Source organism: Nerophis ophidion, linkage group LG12, assembly GCF_033978795.1.
Source record: "Nerophis ophidion isolate RoL-2023_Sa linkage group LG12, RoL_Noph_v1.0, whole genome shotgun sequence".
Lineage (NCBI taxonomy): Eukaryota > Metazoa > Chordata > Actinopteri > Syngnathiformes > Syngnathidae > Nerophis > Nerophis ophidion.
In genome coordinates this window covers 26,377,636-26,395,790 of record NC_084622.1, presented here as the reverse complement: position 1 = coordinate 26,395,790, position 18,155 = coordinate 26,377,636, and the positions used below count along the sequence as shown (strand labels likewise).

The following is an 18,155-nucleotide window of genomic DNA, read 5'->3' as shown; positions in this document are numbered from 1 at the left end:
TGGCAGCAGCCAGCGTCATCTCACAAGACCCTCGGGTGCCGTGAATGTCAATCAAGCAAGCTACGGAATTTGCCGCCAATGTTTTTCTTGTAAAGTGTATGGAAGGTGGATGAATTAGATGACAAAAACCAACCACTTTCATGTGGTATTGTACAGAAAGGACAACTTTTTTTCTCCTCCATTTGAAAATGTGGGTGTTATCATCATTACTGTCTGATTCCAATCAATGCAAGTCATCAGAATCAGGTAATACACCAACTTATATTCTTGTCTTCGTGAAAGAAAGACATCAATATGTGTTACACATGCTTGTATTATCATTAAACACATTTAACTTGTTTACAAAAATGTCTCTTTCATAAATAAATAAATATAAATGATATATATAAATGAGGTAGATCCCCTCGAGTTGGTCAATTGAAAAGTAGCTCGCCTGCAGAAAAAGTGTGGGCACCCATGCAGTACAGAGTACAGACCATCTTATAAACTCGTGTGTGAAAGCCGCATTGTAAATGTCTTGTTTAAACGTGACTGAAAAAGTAAACTAGGTTTTGTGAAAACTTTTAAGATACGATACTGTATATTCATCTCCAAGCTTGTGTTGTCACCCCCTGTTGACAGAGATATAACAGTTTTTTTTTCCCTGGCGTTTCACTCCGGTAACATTTTGGCTGCTCTTATTCTGAAGGTCCTATGGGCGGATGTCAGGTGACTGCACCTCTATTTCGGCGGTTTTCCGGGTTGTAACCAACATTTTATTAATGTTAAACGGATTCGTGAAGTAGAAATGTCAGCAAAGCCGACATGTTTGATTGTGTTGAGTGCGTCTCCTCAAGGTATGTAAATCAACATTCGACGAGCATGTTTTCGTGTAATAAGTGACATTTTGGTAGCGTATAGTCATGTTTGTGTTCCTTCCTTGCAGGAGTGTCGGCAAAGTCTTTCCATCAGTGCTTCAGTCTTTGCTCCTCAGTCTTTAACCTGCAGACAGCCACGCCGGCGGTAAGATTCTTCTTTACACTGCAAAAGGGATATAAATAAAGAAAATACCTTTCGATAAAATATATAGTGTATTTTAATCGTTCTCCATCACTTGGGAAACGAATGAAGACTATCATCAGTGGCAATAGAAGTGAACACACTCCTGTTAAAATAACAGTAGTGTCATAGTAATACTAGGTTATAGGTAACATGCCAAAACATTGTTCTCAAAAGGTTTACAAAACCGGCAAAATACACTATGTGTGTACTTTATTTTCTACTGAAGTTTAAGTCACATTAGTTATTGTGGTTGGATGTTTACTTGATTTATCTACTGTACGCTAAATATACGATGATTTTGCTCTTGTATACTGAAAGGGGAAGTCTATAGACTTTTTTGGGGTTGATGAAAGCACGTCCAGGTGGGTGCAGGACTTCAATTTGAATCCTTATGCCACTCCTGCCAAACTTGAATCCATCGATGGTGAGAATCATCTATGGTCAGTGTTCTTTCTTGCCCGCGGTGTTGCTCAGCTGTGTCTCCTTGGCCGTGTCCAGGTGCGCGATACCAGGCCCTGCTTATCCCCGACTGCCCGGGAGCGCCCAATGACCTGGCACATAGCGGCTCTTTGCACCGCATTCTGTCACACTTCATCTCCCAGCAAAGTCAGTGAGGCTTCCTAGAAAGTGTGTCACTACGTGTATGTACAGTACTTGTATACGGTTTGTGTTGGTGTGTGTGCAGAGCCTGTGTGTGCTGTAGGACAAGGAGTGTCTGCACTCTGTTGTGCCACAGAAGAACACAGGTGGATCTTCAATGGCTACAGCTTGACTGGGGTATGTTTCACTTTATTGTAACCTAATGCCAATGCAAATTGGGTTGTAACACTTGGGGAAATTGGACATAATCCAAGTTAACACACTTGGTATAATGTTGGTGAAATGTCCTGTGTATCTAAATTTGACTGTTTCCATTGAAGCCATCAGTGTTTGAACTGGTCCGTAGGCCTGACTTTGCAAACCTGCCATTAATTGTGGAAGACTTTGTCAAGGACAGTGGGGGATCATACACAGGTGAGCTGACAAATTCATAAGAATTACATTAGTAAAAACTCAAGTCACTCTTTATTTCCCAGCAAGCCAAGAAGACGCCGTGCATGTGGTCACAGACAGACACCTGATCACTGGACAGAACATGCAGTCCACCTGGCTTGCTGTCAACAATTTAATTCTGCTTTCTAGCGCCAAGTAAGCTTAGTCATTTCACAAATTCATCGATCTTCAACGGAACACTTCAAACATACACTCATACTTTGACTTGAACCAAATAGGTGTTTTGTCAGCCGCGGAAAACAATGTACCCATTTGTCCACAGATTAAAGTACTATTGTTTAAATATTGTCTCATTTTAGAGTTAGTCATTTCAAACAAAAAAATTATCTGTGCAGCGCTTGCCTTTGTAATCTGAAATGATTACACAAATCCTTGTGCTGATGAACAAAGTTCTTATAGGAGGTCATAGAAGTAGTCCAATCCTTGTCCAAGTTCCCATAAGGAGATACCTGTACCAAGTTCTTCAGCCAGAGAGATCCTCATGTGCACTGACTGGAAAGAACAAGTAAAGGAACATGATTTATTCCTTAAAACCCAAAACACCAATTATATAATTGGAAAAATAGACTTTACTTTTTACACTGCCTGTAAAATGTGCACAATAAAACATTGATAAAACATTTCCATTGTACAGTAAAAGATCACAACAGGATTGTTCAGAATGTCTAGAAGACTTGCACCTTTTAAATTAGGAGGCTTTATCAGTTAATACTGCCAAACCTGGATATGACAGCTCTAGTCTGCGAGGATGGTGCTGGATCTTAATAATTATCATTTACAGGTAGTGACATGCTCAGACAAGGACGCTTTCAAAAACTGCACTTTTGCAACAATACAGCGAAATGTCTTCAAAGACAATCTTAACAGTCCAGTTATGCTCGATTCAATTACCAGAATGAATGAGAATATTCACAGGCATAGTAAAAGCTGTACCTTCAAGGTTGGATAGTACACAACATGCTTAGCCCCGTTGCTCCTGAAATTAAGACCAGAAATAATTGCGTTAGTTGTACAGATCAAACTCAATAAAGTTGTATTGACTGTATGACACTGTCCATCATTACCTCTTGTATGTGAAGTAATGCTCAGCAGAATATTCGTCCCAGAGGAGTTTGGGTCTGTGTTCACGTAAAATCTCTACATACCTACACACAAAAACACACACACACACACACACACACACACACACAGTGACTCTTCCATCCTACTAACATTTTAATCATATCTAAGTACAGTGTTCTCTCGATTACTGTGACCCCAGCACTGTGGTAAGTGAATTCCTGCTAAGTAGCAATGCTATTCATTCAATATTAATTTCCAAATTATATGCATTCGTCTTTATAATCCCTCCGCAAAGCTTTCAAAAACAGTGAAATATTTCTTATGTTCTTAAAACTCTTCACACTCTTGAGTCAGTGGTAAGTAAACCACAAAGTGGCGAGGGAACATTGTGGTCCCGCAGCTTTTGGCTCACCTCCCCCCGAGTATTGGCTCCACCCCTTGATTGACAAAGTCCAGGCCATACAAGTTGAGTCCAAGCAGGATCTTTGACCTCCACTCTGTCTTGGGTGCCAGCTGGAGGACACAGTCTTTGACCCAGGACAGGGGGGCGTTTGGTCCTGGTCTGGGAACAAACACCCACTATGCATCACCATCTTACACTTTCTTCAAAATCAATTTATCACCTTTGTTTGTTTACTGCTATGCACTAGACTGGACCTAACGACTTGGATTTTGGATGTACACAATTTAAAAAAAAACTTGCAATGCTTAACTGGAAGAGGCAACATACATTAAAAACAAAGCAGTTTTTTCTTAGTATTTAGCTACATTAAAGCGACAAAACAGACAAATCTCAGTATGTTGGGCTGTTGTAAACTACTGCAACTGCACTACAATAATAACAGTTGTTAAGTGAATGCCTCTACAGCATTGTCCAAAACTGAGCATTAACATGATTACTTTTTCTATTAAAATACATGTTACATATACACAGTATAACAACTGCGATGAAATGTCATTTGTGACCGACCATGCATTTTTTTATTACAGTAGTACCTCAACTTACGAGCTTAATTATTTCTGTGGCGGCGCTTAAAACCTTTGTATCCCAAATCAATGTCACCTTCACACTCCCTTTTTCCTCATGGTTGGATTCAAACTAGGGCTGGGCGATATGGCCTTTTTTTAATATCGCGATATTTTTAGGCCATATCGCGATATACGATATGTATTACGATATTTTGCCTTGGCCTTGAATGAACACTTGATGCATATAATCACAGCAGTATGATGATTCTATGTGTCTACATTAAAACATTCTTCATACTGCATTCATATATGCTACTTTTAAACTTTCATGCAGAGAGGGAAATCACAACTAAGTCAAATGACCAAAAGTGTATTTATTAAAGTTATTAAGCAGTGGCACAAACATTTAAGTCATTTCCAAAACAGAAAGTGCAAGATTGTCAGAGACATTTTAAGTGTCAAATAAAAATGAGCTGCATAATAAGAAATCAAATAGTATTCGTCCTTCACTATGTGGTATGTTACTAAGGTTTTGAAATTCTCTTCATTCTCTAGCGAGTGACTTTTCAAATGATGCTACATATTAGCAGTGTAGGTACTTTTTATAGCAACGCTTTTTCTCCCCACACTTGACAAATTACAGTTGTCTGTTCGACACATTCCCACTTGAAGCCGAACCACCGCCAGACGATGGAAACCCTGCTGTTTTTTATTGGGAATTAAGTCTTCCTTCATTTGTTACCAGATCCGCACCTTCTTTCTCTCGTACGGCTACGTTAGGAGCTAACGTAGCCCAGTCTGTTACCTCTCTGCTCTGCGAGGGCGGACACATATATGACGTGACAGTATGTGACGTATGTAAGAATGTGCGCCTGCTCATCTGTGAGAAGGAGAGACAGGAAAGAGTGAGAAGAGCCTGAAGTGTACGCCCGCAGCTAAAAGCAACTGCGTGAGAACGTATACTCGAATATTACGATATAGTCATTTTCTATATCGCACAGAGACAAACCCGAGATATATCGTATATATCGCCCAGCCCTAACTCAAACCATAAGTTAATGCTCACCAGATGTTTTGGGCAGATCTCACAGGGTTCACTGAAACATTTGTATTGCAAAATTATGTTGGGGATGCTTGTAAAAAGTATAATTGGCTGAGAGACTGCTTTTACCTCCAAACACTTAAGTTGAGGTATCACTGTATTAGTAGCATTTTATAAATGTATAGAATGATAATTACAAATATGTTAAAAAAAACCTTTGGACAATTATGAGATTTTAACATAATGTGTATGTAAGATGCCAGTGAGTGTGGCAGTGCAATAGTACAGTTGGGCAAAAAAGTATTTAGTCAGCCACCGATTGTGCAAGTTCTCCCACTTAAAATGATGACAGGTCTGTAATTTTCATCATAGGTACACTTCAACTGTGAGAGACATAATGTGGAAAAAAAATCCAGGAATTCACATCGTAGGAATTTTAAAGAATTTGTAAATTATGGTGAAAACAAGTATTTTGTGAACCATTCAAAGCTCTCAGTGATGGAAGGAGGGTTTGTCTCAAAATCTCACGATACATGGCCCCATTCATTCTTTCCTTAACGCGGATCAATCGTTCTGACCCCTTAGCAGAAAAACAGCCCCAAAGCATGATGTTTCCACCCCCATGCTTCACAGTAGTTATGGTGTTCTTGGGATGCAACTCAGTATTCTTCTTCCTCTAAACACGACGAGTTGAGTTTATACCAAAAAGTTATATTTTGGTTTCATCTGACCACATGACATTCTCCCAATCCTCTGCTGTATAATCCATGTATCCATTTTGGTATAAACTCCACTCATTGTGTTTGGAGGAAGAATAATACTGAGTTGCATCCCAAGAACACCACACCTAGTGTGAAGCATGGGGGTGGAAACATCATGCTTTGGGGCTGTTTTTCTGCGAAGGGGACAGGACGATTGATCCATGTTAAGGAAAGAATGAATGGGGCCATGTATCGTGAGATTTTGAGCCAAAACCTCCTTCCATCAGTGAGAGCTTAGAATGGTTGACCAAATACTTATTTACCACCATAATTTACAAATAAATTCTTTAAAATTCCCAGTGTGAATTTCTGGATTTTTTTTCACATTCCATCTCTCACAGCTGAAGTGTACCTATGATGAAAATTACAGACCTCTGTCATCATTTTAAGTGGGAGAACTTGCACAATCAGTGGCTGACTAAATACTTTTTTGCCCCACTGTACGTGTGCAAACCAAGACGCTGGTTCGAATCCCAGGCGGGACTACGGGGGTTACACATTCAGATCCTATTTTTCTGATTGTTGGGCTTTTACATCCTTTTAGAAAAATGCCAGATCATGTGAAAAATGTTCTACATTTTACCATGCCTTGTATTTGTATTCTTACCTGGCACCGTTTGAGTAGTCATAGGTCATGAGACTAAAGCCATCTACTGCAGGAGCAAGCTGCTCAAAGTCCTCCCTTCCAAACATACTAGACTGCCCCGTGCTGATCCAGACATGGAAGAGTTAAAGACATATATTGACTTTCCCGCTGGTGCTCCAACTCCCCCCTTACTCACCTTGTCACAGCAGGGGGAATGACGAGGATGCAGTCAAAGTTTTTGCTCTTCAAGGTTTCACAGATGTGTTTTACCAAATGGACCAATTCTCTGTGAGACACACAACACTCATACGTAAGTCACAATTAAATACAAATATTACTCCGTGACTTACTTTCTTTTTTTGCCCGCCAGCTGGCTCCACAGCTCCAGTGTGAAACCATCAAATCCTTCAGTCTGCAGCAGCACAAAATAAGTTAAAATACACTAAAGGATTTGAAAAAGTAATCCCAGTCAGTCCACTTTACCTTTGCAACCTGCACTAGTTCACTTCCCAGCTCCTCGATCTCATCTTCACTGGCCAGCACGCTCATGTAGTCCTGGTATGACCAGCCGTCAAACAGCAACCTCGGCACTGGCAACAAACAATATGGAGTCTTTATCAGGAGAAGAACGACCGAGTCACATGATCACATCAACTCACCCAATCTGACCTTTTTGTTAGACTTTCGGACAGCTTTGACCCAGCCTGGAAAGACACGTGCATCATCAGTCTCATCTGAATATCTTACAGAACTCTTGAGCTAATAAAAGGGAAGGATAAAAGTATAGCAAGTAGCTGGGAATGTTGGTGGAAAATGGGCCGATCCTCCAGCTCACAAGACTCCTAAATAAGAAGAAACCAGGGTTGTATTGTACACTGGTACTAGTATAGTATTGTGGTACTAATTAATCAAAAACAGTGAAGTGAAGAAGTGAATTATATTTATATAACACTTTTCTTTAGTGACTCAAAGCAGTTTACATAGTGAAACCCGATATCCAAGTTACATTTAATCCAGTGAGGGTGGCACTGGGAGCAGGTGGGTAAAGTGTCTTGCCTAAATACACAACCGCAGTGACTAGGATGGCAGAAGTGGGAAACGAACCTGGAACCCTCAAGTTGCTGGCACGGCCACTCTACCAACAGAGCCATGCTGCGTCACGATACTATACTATGTTTGAAAAGTACCGGTCTCCAAAGGGCATGACTCCGCACCATCACGTCATGACATTGCTGGGTTTATGAGCAGAGGAGCATGTTCGACAGTGCACAATCACAGAGTACTTACAAGCAGACAGTTTGTGGACAGAAAAGGGAGAACGGACGCATTTTGGCCTAAGAACTAACAATAAAGGTGAAATTATAACACGGAAACGCCCTCAAGAAGAGGTGCTTTAAGACATGGCTATCTAGCAGCGAACATCCATCCGCATTTGGCAGTGTTTTAGCTACTTCTAAATCACTAATCCTCGCCTCCATGGCGACACATAAAGTAAGTTTCTTACAAGTAACATACCTGCAGGATGAGGTATAGCTAAACATGCTTTATTACACACTATAGTAAGATACAACAGCTCACCGCCGTCACCGCTAACAAAAGCTATTGCGCCTAAATATAAACAAATACCATAGGTGGATCTACACCTGACATCCACTGTAATGATACCAAGTACAGTAGCGTATCTAGTCGATACTACTATGATTACATTTACATTTTTTATCGTAACAGAATCTTGTTTCCTCATTATAAAATTCTTGTTGTTGTTTATTGTTCTTCGGTCAATGATCAACAAAGCAAAACAAACAGTTGTACATTCATAGACTGAAAATAAAAAATGTTGCAGACCGAAAGAGTTTACTGGTTTACTGAAGAAACTAGAGCTCAGAAATTATTATGTAGAAAGCTGGAACGCAAATGGCGCACGACTAAACTTGAGGTGCACCATCAAGCATGGAGTGATAGTTTAATAACTTATAAACGCATGCTTACCTTAGCTAAAACTAATTATTACTCAAATCTCATCCGCATTAATAAAAACGATCCAAAATTTTTGTTTAGTACGGTAGCATCGCTAACCCAACAAGGGACTCCTTCCAGTAGCTCCACCCATTCGGCAGATGACTTTACGAAGTTCTTTAATAAGAAAATTGAACTTATTAGAAAGGAGATTAAAGACAATGCGTCCCGGCTACAACTGGGTTATAGTAACACAGATACGATTGTATATACGGCGGATACTGCAAATATCCAAAATAGTTTCTCTCATTTTGATGAAATAACATTAGAAGGATTGTTACAACGTGTAAATGGAATAAAACAAACAACATGTTTACTTGACCGACTTCCTGGGAAACTTATCAAGGAGCTTTTTGTATTATTAGGTCCATCAGTGCTAAATATTATAAACTTATCACTTTCCTCGGGCACTGTTCCCGTTGCATTCAAAAAAGCGGTTATTCATCCTCTCCTTAAAAGACCTAACCTCGATCCTGACCTCATGGTAAACTACCGACCGGTGTCTCACCTTCCCTTTATTTCGAAAATCCTCGAAAAAATTGTTGCAGAGCAGCTAAATGAGCACTTAGCGTTTAACAATCTATGTGAAACCTTTCAATCCGGTTTCAGGGCAAATCACTCGACTGAGACAGCCCTCGCAAAATTGACTAATGATCTATTGCTAACGATGGACTCTGATGCGTCATCTATGTTGCTGCTCCTCGATCTTAGCGCTGCTTTCGATACCGTCGATCATAATATTTTATTAGAGCGTATCAAAATACGAATTGGTATGTCAGACTCAGCCCTGTCATGGTTTAACTCTTATCTTACTGATAGGATGCAGTGCGTCTCCTATAACAGTGTGACCTCGGACTATGTTAAGGTAACGTGTGGAGTTCCCCAGGGTTCGGTCCTTGGCCCTGTACTCTTCAGCATCTACATGCTGCCGCTGGGTGACGTCATACGCAAATACGGTATTAGCTTTCACTGTTATGCTGATGACACCCAACTCTACATGCCCCTAAAGCTGACCAACACGCCGGACTGTAGTCAGTTGGAAGCGTGTCTTAATGAAATTAAACAATGGATGTCCGCTAACTTTTTGCAACTTAATGCCAAAAAAACGGAAATGCTGATTATCGGTCCTGCTAGACACCGACCTCTATTTAATAATACAACTTTAACATTTGACAACCAAATAATAAAACAAGGTGACTCTGTAAAAAATCTGGGTATTATCTTCGACCCAACTCTCTCCTTTGAGTCACACATTAAAAGCGTTACTAAAACGGCCTTCTTTCATCTCCGTAATATCGCTAAAATTCGCTCCATTTTGTCCACTAAAGACGCCGAGATCATTATCCATGCGTTTGTTACGTCTCGTCTCGATTACTGTAACGTATTATTTTCGGGTCTCCCCATGTCTAGCATTAAAAGATTACAGTTGGTACAAAATGCGGCTGCTAGACTTTTGACAAGAACAAGAAAGTTTGATCATATTACGCCTGTACTGGCTCACCTGCACTGACTTCCTGTGCACTTAAGATGTGACTTTAAGGTTTTACTACTTACGTATAAAATACTACACAGTCTAGCTACAGCCTATCTTGCCGATTGTATTGTACCGTATGTCCCGGCAAGAAATCTGCGTTCAAAAGACTCCGGCTTATTAGTGATTCCTAGAGCTCAAAAAAAGTCTGCGGGCTATAGAGCGTTTTCCGTTCAGGCTCCAGTACTCTGGAATGCCCTCCCGGTAACAGTTCGAGATGCTATCTCAGTAGAAGCATTTAAGTCTCACCTTAAAACTCATCTGTATACTCTAGCCTTTAAATAGACCTCCTTTTTAGACCAGTTGATCTGCCGCTTCTTTTCTTTCTCCTATGTCCCCCCCTCCCTTGTGGAGGGGGTCCGGTCCGATGACCATGGATGAAGTACTGGCTGTCCAGAGTCGAGACCCAGGATGGACCGCTCGTCGGGACCCAGGATGGACCGCTCGCCTGTATCGGTTGGGGACATCTCTACGCTGCTGATCCGCTTGAGATGGTTTCCTGTGGATGGGACTCTCGCTGCTGTCTTGGAGCCACTATGGATTGAACTTTCACAGTATCATGTTAGACCAGCTCGACATCCATTGCTTTCGGTCCCCTAGAGGGGGGGGGTTGCCCACATCTGAGGTCCTCTCCAAGGTTTCTCATAGTCAGCATTGTCACTGGCGTCCCACTGGATGTGAATTCTCCCTGCCCACTGGGTGTGAGTTTTCCTTGCCCTTTTGTGGGTTCTTCCGAGGATGTTGTAGTCGTAATGATTTGTGCAGTCCTTTGAGACATTTGTGATTTGGGGCTATATAAATAAACATTGATTGATTGATTGATTGATTTAGGCTGAAGTTAATCACTTATTGGGCCTAACCCTATATAATAATGAAATTATGTTTATAAACTCAGGAAATATGTCCCTAGACCAGGGGTCCCCAAACTTTTTGACTCGGGGACTGCATTGGGTTAAAAAAAAATTTTGGCCAGGGTCCGGGCTGTGTGTGTGTTTGTATGTGTGTATATGTGTATATATATATATATATATATATATATATATATACATATATATATATATATATATATATAGTCCAAGCGCAATTATGTCACGTTATGGATGGGAAATATGTATTTTTAGACAATATGATTTGACTGAGCTGCTAGGAGACACCAAAAGTAACAAGCGGTAGAAAATGGATTAGAAAGAACGGATTTAAAAAAATATCCCCCAAAAAATTATATATATATATATATATATATATATATATATATATATATATATATATATATATGTTCATTTTCGGTAAAGTTGGAACACAACAAAATATAATTTTTGGGGGTTATTTACCAAATTTGTAAACAATGGCTTTATCTTTTTAACATTGGGAACACTATAATAATTCTGCCCATGTTAATCAACATTAAATTGCCTCAAATTGTTGCTCGGATTAAGTAAAATTACAAAACTTTTTTTCTACATATAAAAAGTGCAACATTAAACAGTTTCAAGTCAACTCCTCATGCTTAATTTATCACAGCATTTGGGAAGCCTTCAGTTGATTTTTATTATGTAAATTTTGTTTTTTTTTATCAACATGTGATAGCAGCGACCCTGCCATTCAAAGCTTTTCTGTCCGTAAAATAAACACACACACACCGCAAAATTAGCTAATGTTACGCTATAATCTAATTAGCCTTCACCTCAAGCCAGGACTGCTAACGAACTGAGCTGCAGTTTAAGTTTCTAGAAGGTCAACGGGCTCATAGTGATGTTAGTAGTAGTTGACTGGGAAGTGTTTAATATCATTTGGGGAGAGTACGCTGCCTTAAGCTCACCTCCTAAACACCTATCTGCTCGACGCTGAAGCATTTACTACATGCGCTCTGAATACGCACTGCTGATTGGCTGTTACCGCTATATATGTAACCAATCAGATGGTTGTGTGGGTGGGACAATGCTGGGTCCTGAGACAAAGGCAGAAGAAGCAAAGCAGCTTGTTAAGACTTTTGTTTAGAAACTCCTGTGGTACACCCCAGTAACGAACCAAAACCCCCGTACAAAATGGTTCAACACAAATACACGTACCGTTACACCCCTTATATATTTTTTTTTAACCTGGGACTTCCCGCGGGCCGTATTTTGGACGCTGATGGGCTGGATTCGGCCCGCGTGCCGAAGTTTGGGGACCCCTGCCCTAGTCACATGAGTACTTTGAATATGACCAATGTAGGCTCCTACTTGGTATCAGATCGATACCTATATTTGTGGTATCATCCAAAACTAATGTAAAGTATCAAACAGAAGAATAAGTTAATACATTTGAACAAAAGTGTAGATAGAACATGTTAAAATAAAAAGTAAGCAGATATTAACAGTAAATGAACAGGTGGAATAATCAATTTTTACAGCTTGTCCTTTATAATTTTCACAAAATAATAGAATGGAAAATGACGCAATATGTCACTGCATATGTCAGCAGATAAATTAGGAGCCTTGTTTGCTTACTACTAAAAGACAAGTTGTATGTTCACTATTTTATTCAAGGACAACATTTTTCTCCAGTTGCAATAAGAAACATATGTTTAATGTACCATAAATTGTTTTGTTAAAATAAAGCTAATAATTACTTTTTTTTTTTGTAGTCCACTTTATTTAGAAAGGTATCAAAACTTATCAAAATACATTTTGGTACCGGTACCAAAATATTGCTATCGGGACAAGCCTAAAAGAAACATTCTATTGGTGAGGACACAGATGGTCTACCTGGATCGTGGTCGTGGAGCCCCGTCACCTCAAAGGTCTCATGTCCTCGGCGGCGGAGTTGAAGCCACACTGGAGACACAGATGTCAGCTTGGGCCCAAACAGCTTGGTGATGTCATAACCGTGAGAGTTCCACTGGTGGAATAGATTACCCCAAAAAAAAAAATAGTTGCCAGTACTATTCACAAAATCCAAATTAAAATGTGTTATTTATAAATTAAAATAGATCAAATGTACATTTGAGTCAAAAATAGTTTAAAACATTCCTTGTTCAAAGTGAATAATGTACACAGTAGTTTTGGGGAAGCTGAAATTTGACTTAAAAATATCTCACAGTGAGGATATCTATTCATTCACTCATTTCTAACCTGTTGTTTTGTTTTGCAGCATACTCGTACAGCACAAGTCAACTGTAGTTTTATTTTGTCAGATTTGTGCTGTGAGGATTTTTAAAAGATTTCCGGGTTAAATTTTTGCTGAATGTGCATTGATGCTCTGTGCAGTGGCAGGTGTGTGGGTGTCTACTTTGAGGTACAACATGGACAATAAAAATGGTCTGTGTGGATGCAACAAAAGGAGTATGGCACAGGTTTGCTTACTTCTACAATTCTGCATTTCTATTATTTCAAGTAGGTCTATTATTGTTATTGTGGGGAATTGTGCAGTTTCCTGGCACACCTCTTTCCAATCCTGTTAAAGAAGGGGGAAGTGTATTGAACCCAAGTGTGTAGCTAAGTGCACTTGGAGTAGCCGAGCGTGCCGGACTTGGAAGAGTTAAAAGGGCTGTTTGCAATTTGTTTAAGTAACAATTTCTAAACCAAAATACAAAACAAGAACAGCAGTGATCAAGCCAAAGCATGTGTCAGTGCCAAGATGAGTAAGGAGACTGCGACTTGTTTCCTAAGCATGACGTTAAAGTGGATCCAGCAGTGGAGGCTCCTCTATGGGGTATTGGGGCGCTAGGAGGTTAACTACTGTTACACCAGGTGGCCCTTGGCAAAGGCCTAGTACCTGACTGTACCCTAGCCAGGGATACGGTGAAGACCTCAACGGCGGAGCAGGCGGAAGACGGTAGATTTAAGAACTATCACAACGGCTGCGATGGCGGAAGAAGGTTGCAGCAGAAAAGGGTCCCCAGTCGTCTTGGACTCCATGCCACTGGAACCTGACCTGATTCTGTCAAGGATCGTGTGGTGACTGTCTGTGCACCAGTCTGCCCACGTTAAACAAAGTCACAAACAGGCATCCTCCATGAAGGGATACACCCCTTCCAGGAGGATCGTCATACTCGTTCAAGTGACTGCTGATGATGATGACTTGGTAAACTTCACTTCAAAATACACTGACTGGACTTAGGATAAAATTGTTTTGAGAAAAGAAATGAGGTGCATTCAAATAAAACAGTTTTGTAAATGTTCCTGGGTGACATTCTGACAAAGATATTGCATTTTTGCCCAAATATTGTGGTCTTTTTTTGGTTGATTTAAAATATGGAAGAGCGTGATAACCTGTAAATAATCATGATTATTCCAAATTCAAAAGTGATTAATCGGATCTAAAAAATGTGTCATTTGACAGCACTACAGGGAAAGACATGCAACTGGGGATAGGTTGATTGGCAACACTAAATTGGCCCTAGTGTGTGAATGTGAGTGTGAATGTTGTCTGTCTATCTGTGTTGGCCCTGCGATGAGGTGGCGACTTGTCCAGGGTGTACCCTGCCTTCCGCCCGATTGTAGCTGAGATAGGCGCCAGCGCCCCCCGCAACCCCAAAAGGGAATAAGCGGTAGAAAATGGATGGATGGATACTGGGAAATAAAATACACTAGCATGCTCTTGTTGTATAGAGGAACTTGGACTAGTGTAAATATTGGTATATCCTTGCATTGACATATTAACCTCTTAAATAATAAATACCAGCCTCCAATGCAGTGGACACTTGTGTTTTTCAAACATAGCTATTTTGTTGTGAATTTTGAAAATACATAGACCAAAAAATGTTTAATACAATGTTGGTTCTGAAAATAAAATATTTGTGAGGGGGGAAGCCCTGCCTCCCAGGCCTTAACCCTGATTTCCAAAGGACTCTTTCCGTTTTACGCCATGCATTGTCCGTTACGGACCCATGCACGATATATACTACTGCGGTTTTAGTTTGCAGTGGTGTACAACTAATGCCTCATGCTGTCCCTAGTAGTTAAACTTTTATGTAAAGTATTAAAAAGAGCTGTCAGCATAATGTATTGTAGTGCAGTTCTACGCCACTGCAAACTCCAACCACCACGTTGAAACAGCGGCATGTGGCGTGCTTAGTGGTTTCTAACCATCATCGATATCCATGACACATTTGCGGTAAAATTCCTGATGGTTAGTATTACCGTTTCAAATTAAAATGATCAAAAAAACATGATTGATAACCACAATTCGATAAACTGGTGATAAAGCTCATTTAGTTGATAGCTAGGTAGGAGCTTAAATACTAAAATGAATACAAGACACATTAAAATGGAACTGCACTTTTTTAGGAAGTTTGCCTATCATTCACAATCCTTATGTAATACAAGAACACATATGTATTTCTTTCTTTATGCATTCTAATTTGTAAAATATGGCAAGTATGAGGTGACTAACAATGAAGATAATAGGAATAATTTATTGTGCCCATAGAGCCCTCTAAAAACATTTTAAAACTGCCAACAATACTCCATTTAGATTTCATGGCCTGCATATTACTAAGTAATATCAATATTGTTATGATAAGCGCAAACACTGAGGAATTATTTTTAGCAGTGGCGTGATCACAGAAAGGTAACAAGCTCATGCTGCTACTGACATACTGAGCCGCTGAGCTGCTGCATCGCCTCTGAGTTGGTGAAAGTTATTTGTAGATTCTAAATCATTGCTCTAGCTCAGGGGCCGGCAACCTTTACCACTCAAAGAGCCATTTTGACCCATTTCACAAAATAAAGAAGAAAATGGGAGCCGAAATCATTCTTGCGAATAACTGCTGGTGGTCACCCGGATAACAATAATAAGGGCGTGATATGTAGCCATTGCCTTTGACGCCTTCGACAACATGTACCAACAGCTTGCCAGTCCAGTATCATGTTGTGTGTGGCTTCAGCATATACACGTACGAGATTGCAAGGCATACTGGGTAATACAGGTTACATTGACGGTTGTGATATAAACAACTTTAACACTTTTACTAATATGCGCCACACTGTGAACCCACACCAAACAAGAATGACAAACACTTTTCGGGAGAACATCCTCACAGTAACACAACATAAATGCAAAATAACAATTACCCAGAATCCCATGCATCCATGACTCTTCCAGACTATATTATACACCCCCGCTAGCACCAACCCCCCCCCCGTGCTCGGTTGAGGTGGGCGGGGTTGAGGCTCACATTTTCTTTTTTTTCGTGTTTTCTCCTCTTTTGAACCATTCAATTAAGTGTTTTTTTCATCATTTATTCTCTACAAAAAACCTTCCGTTAAAGGAAAAAAAATGTACGACGGAATGACAGACAGAAATACCCATTTTTCAGATATATATATATATATATATATATATAGATGTATTTATTAAAGGTAAATTGAGCAAATTGGCTATTTCTGGCAATTTATTTAAATGTGTATCAAACTGGTAACCCTTCGCATTAATCAGTACCCAAGAAGTAGCTCTTGGTTTCAAAAAGGTTGGTGACCCCTTATCTAATAAGTACGGCGGTTTCCGGCGACCCCTGGCCAAAGGTCCAGGGCACAGACAGCAGGCCCATCAAAATTCCCATGGGAAGTTTCTAGTTATGATCATGATTTCTGGTTATGTTAGGCCAGCAGAGAAGGTCTTGCTGGAAATAACCTTGATTGGCATGTTCTAATTGTTGCATCCTCTGGTGTGCTCAATTAGCAATACAGACCTACTTGTAATAGTAGTAATAGTAGTACTAGTAGTAGTAGTTCAGACTTACAGGTGTAACATAACCAAGAACTGCTCCAGGAAAAGTTCTCCTGATGTGGGAAGAGTATCTCTTCTCCTCCTTCACAATGTCCTTCCAGTGGACCTCCGCCACCACAAGCCCTCTCTCCAACACGGTCACGTGTGCTGGGGAAGCCTGCCAAACACACGTGCCGCCATTAACACCTCATTCACGCACACTGTCAAAGTAAAAGACTTGCTCACCTGAGTCTCCACTTTGTTCGACCTCTTTGCGTCCGTTTTTGACAGCGTGGCATTAACCGAGCAGCAGCAGCACAGCACAGTAAACAACACGAAAAACGTGGTTGTCATTTTCAAAGCACATAAATGAACACATCCGGGGGGAAACCGTGGGTTTTCTCCTGTTAGCTTGTTTGATACACTTCCGGTTACTAGTCACGTCAAACGGACAATTGAAAGCGACTCTATTAAGATATTTACAACAAATAGGCAGCAATGTAAACGAAATGTTAGTAATGAATAAATGCTGAGTATTGTGAAAACAGCTTGTCTGACAACGTGTCTCTGCGGCGTCCACAAACAGAGCTCGATAACTTCCGCCTGGTTTCAATTTTCAAAATAAAAGTCGCGGCAAACTAATGATTTTAGCAGGTGGGCAGCAGCAAGTGAACGCAAAAAAATACTAAATTAAATGGACAACTGTTGAGTTGAGTTGGTGTTTATTTCGAACATGCATGCATAAAACATGATACATCACAATTTCCAGTTTTTATATATATATATATATATATATATATATATATATATATTATATATATATATATATATATATATATATATATATATATATATATATATATATATATATATATATATATATATATATATATAAAATAAGTATTTGAACACCCTGCTATTTTGCAAGTTCTCCCACGTAGAAATCATGGAGGGGCCTGAAATTTTCACGGTAAGTGCATGTCCACTGTATGAGAGATAACCTAAAAAGAAAAATCCAGAAATCACAATCTATGATTTTTTTAACAATTTATTTGTGTGATACAGCTGAAAAAAAGTATTTGAACACCTGTCCATCCGCAAGAATTCTGACCCTCAAAGACCTGTTAGTCCGCCTTTAAAAGTCCTCCTCCACTCCACTGTATTATCCTGAATCAGATGCACCTGTGTGAGGTTGTTAGCTGCATAAAGACCCCTGTCCACCCCATACAATTAGTAAGACCCAAACATTCAGCATGGCTAAGAGCAAAGAGCTGTCCAAAGACACCAGAGACAAAATTGTACAGCTCCACAAGGATGGAAAGGGCTACGGAGAAATTTCCAAGCAGCTTGGTGAAAAAAGGTCCACTGTTGGAGCAATCATTCGAAAATGGAAGAAGCTAAACA

At 40.0% G+C, this 18,155-nt stretch overlaps 2 protein-coding genes across 2 annotated transcripts; one reads left to right on the top strand and one right to left on the bottom strand.

The window, feature by feature from the left end:
• Positions 1-676: 676 nt before the first annotated feature.
• On the top strand, positions 677-2,377 carry gatd1 (glutamine amidotransferase class 1 domain containing 1). Its single transcript, XM_061917163.1, has 7 exons — positions 677-836; positions 926-1,002; positions 1,360-1,465; positions 1,540-1,647; positions 1,727-1,818; positions 1,962-2,055; positions 2,118-2,377. Exons 1-7 carry the CDS (start codon positions 788-790, stop codon positions 2,231-2,233), a joined length of 642 nt encoding a protein of 213 aa, XP_061773147.1. The 5' UTR covers positions 677-787; the 3' UTR covers positions 2,234-2,377.
• On the bottom strand, positions 2,084-17,373 carry chid1 (chitinase domain containing 1). Its single transcript, XM_061917162.1, has 12 exons — positions 16,998-17,373; positions 16,786-16,929; positions 12,809-12,941; positions 7,174-7,218; positions 6,998-7,104; positions 6,865-6,926; positions 6,711-6,800; positions 6,536-6,637; positions 3,569-3,718; positions 3,159-3,239; positions 3,028-3,070; positions 2,084-2,586 (listed from the first exon to the last, which is right to left on the bottom strand). The coding sequence occupies exons 1-12, from the start codon at positions 17,103-17,105 to the stop codon at positions 2,488-2,490; spliced, it is 1,164 nt and encodes a 387-aa protein (XP_061773146.1). The 5' UTR covers positions 17,106-17,373; the 3' UTR covers positions 2,084-2,487.
• Between the last annotated feature and the right edge of the window lie 782 nt (positions 17,374-18,155).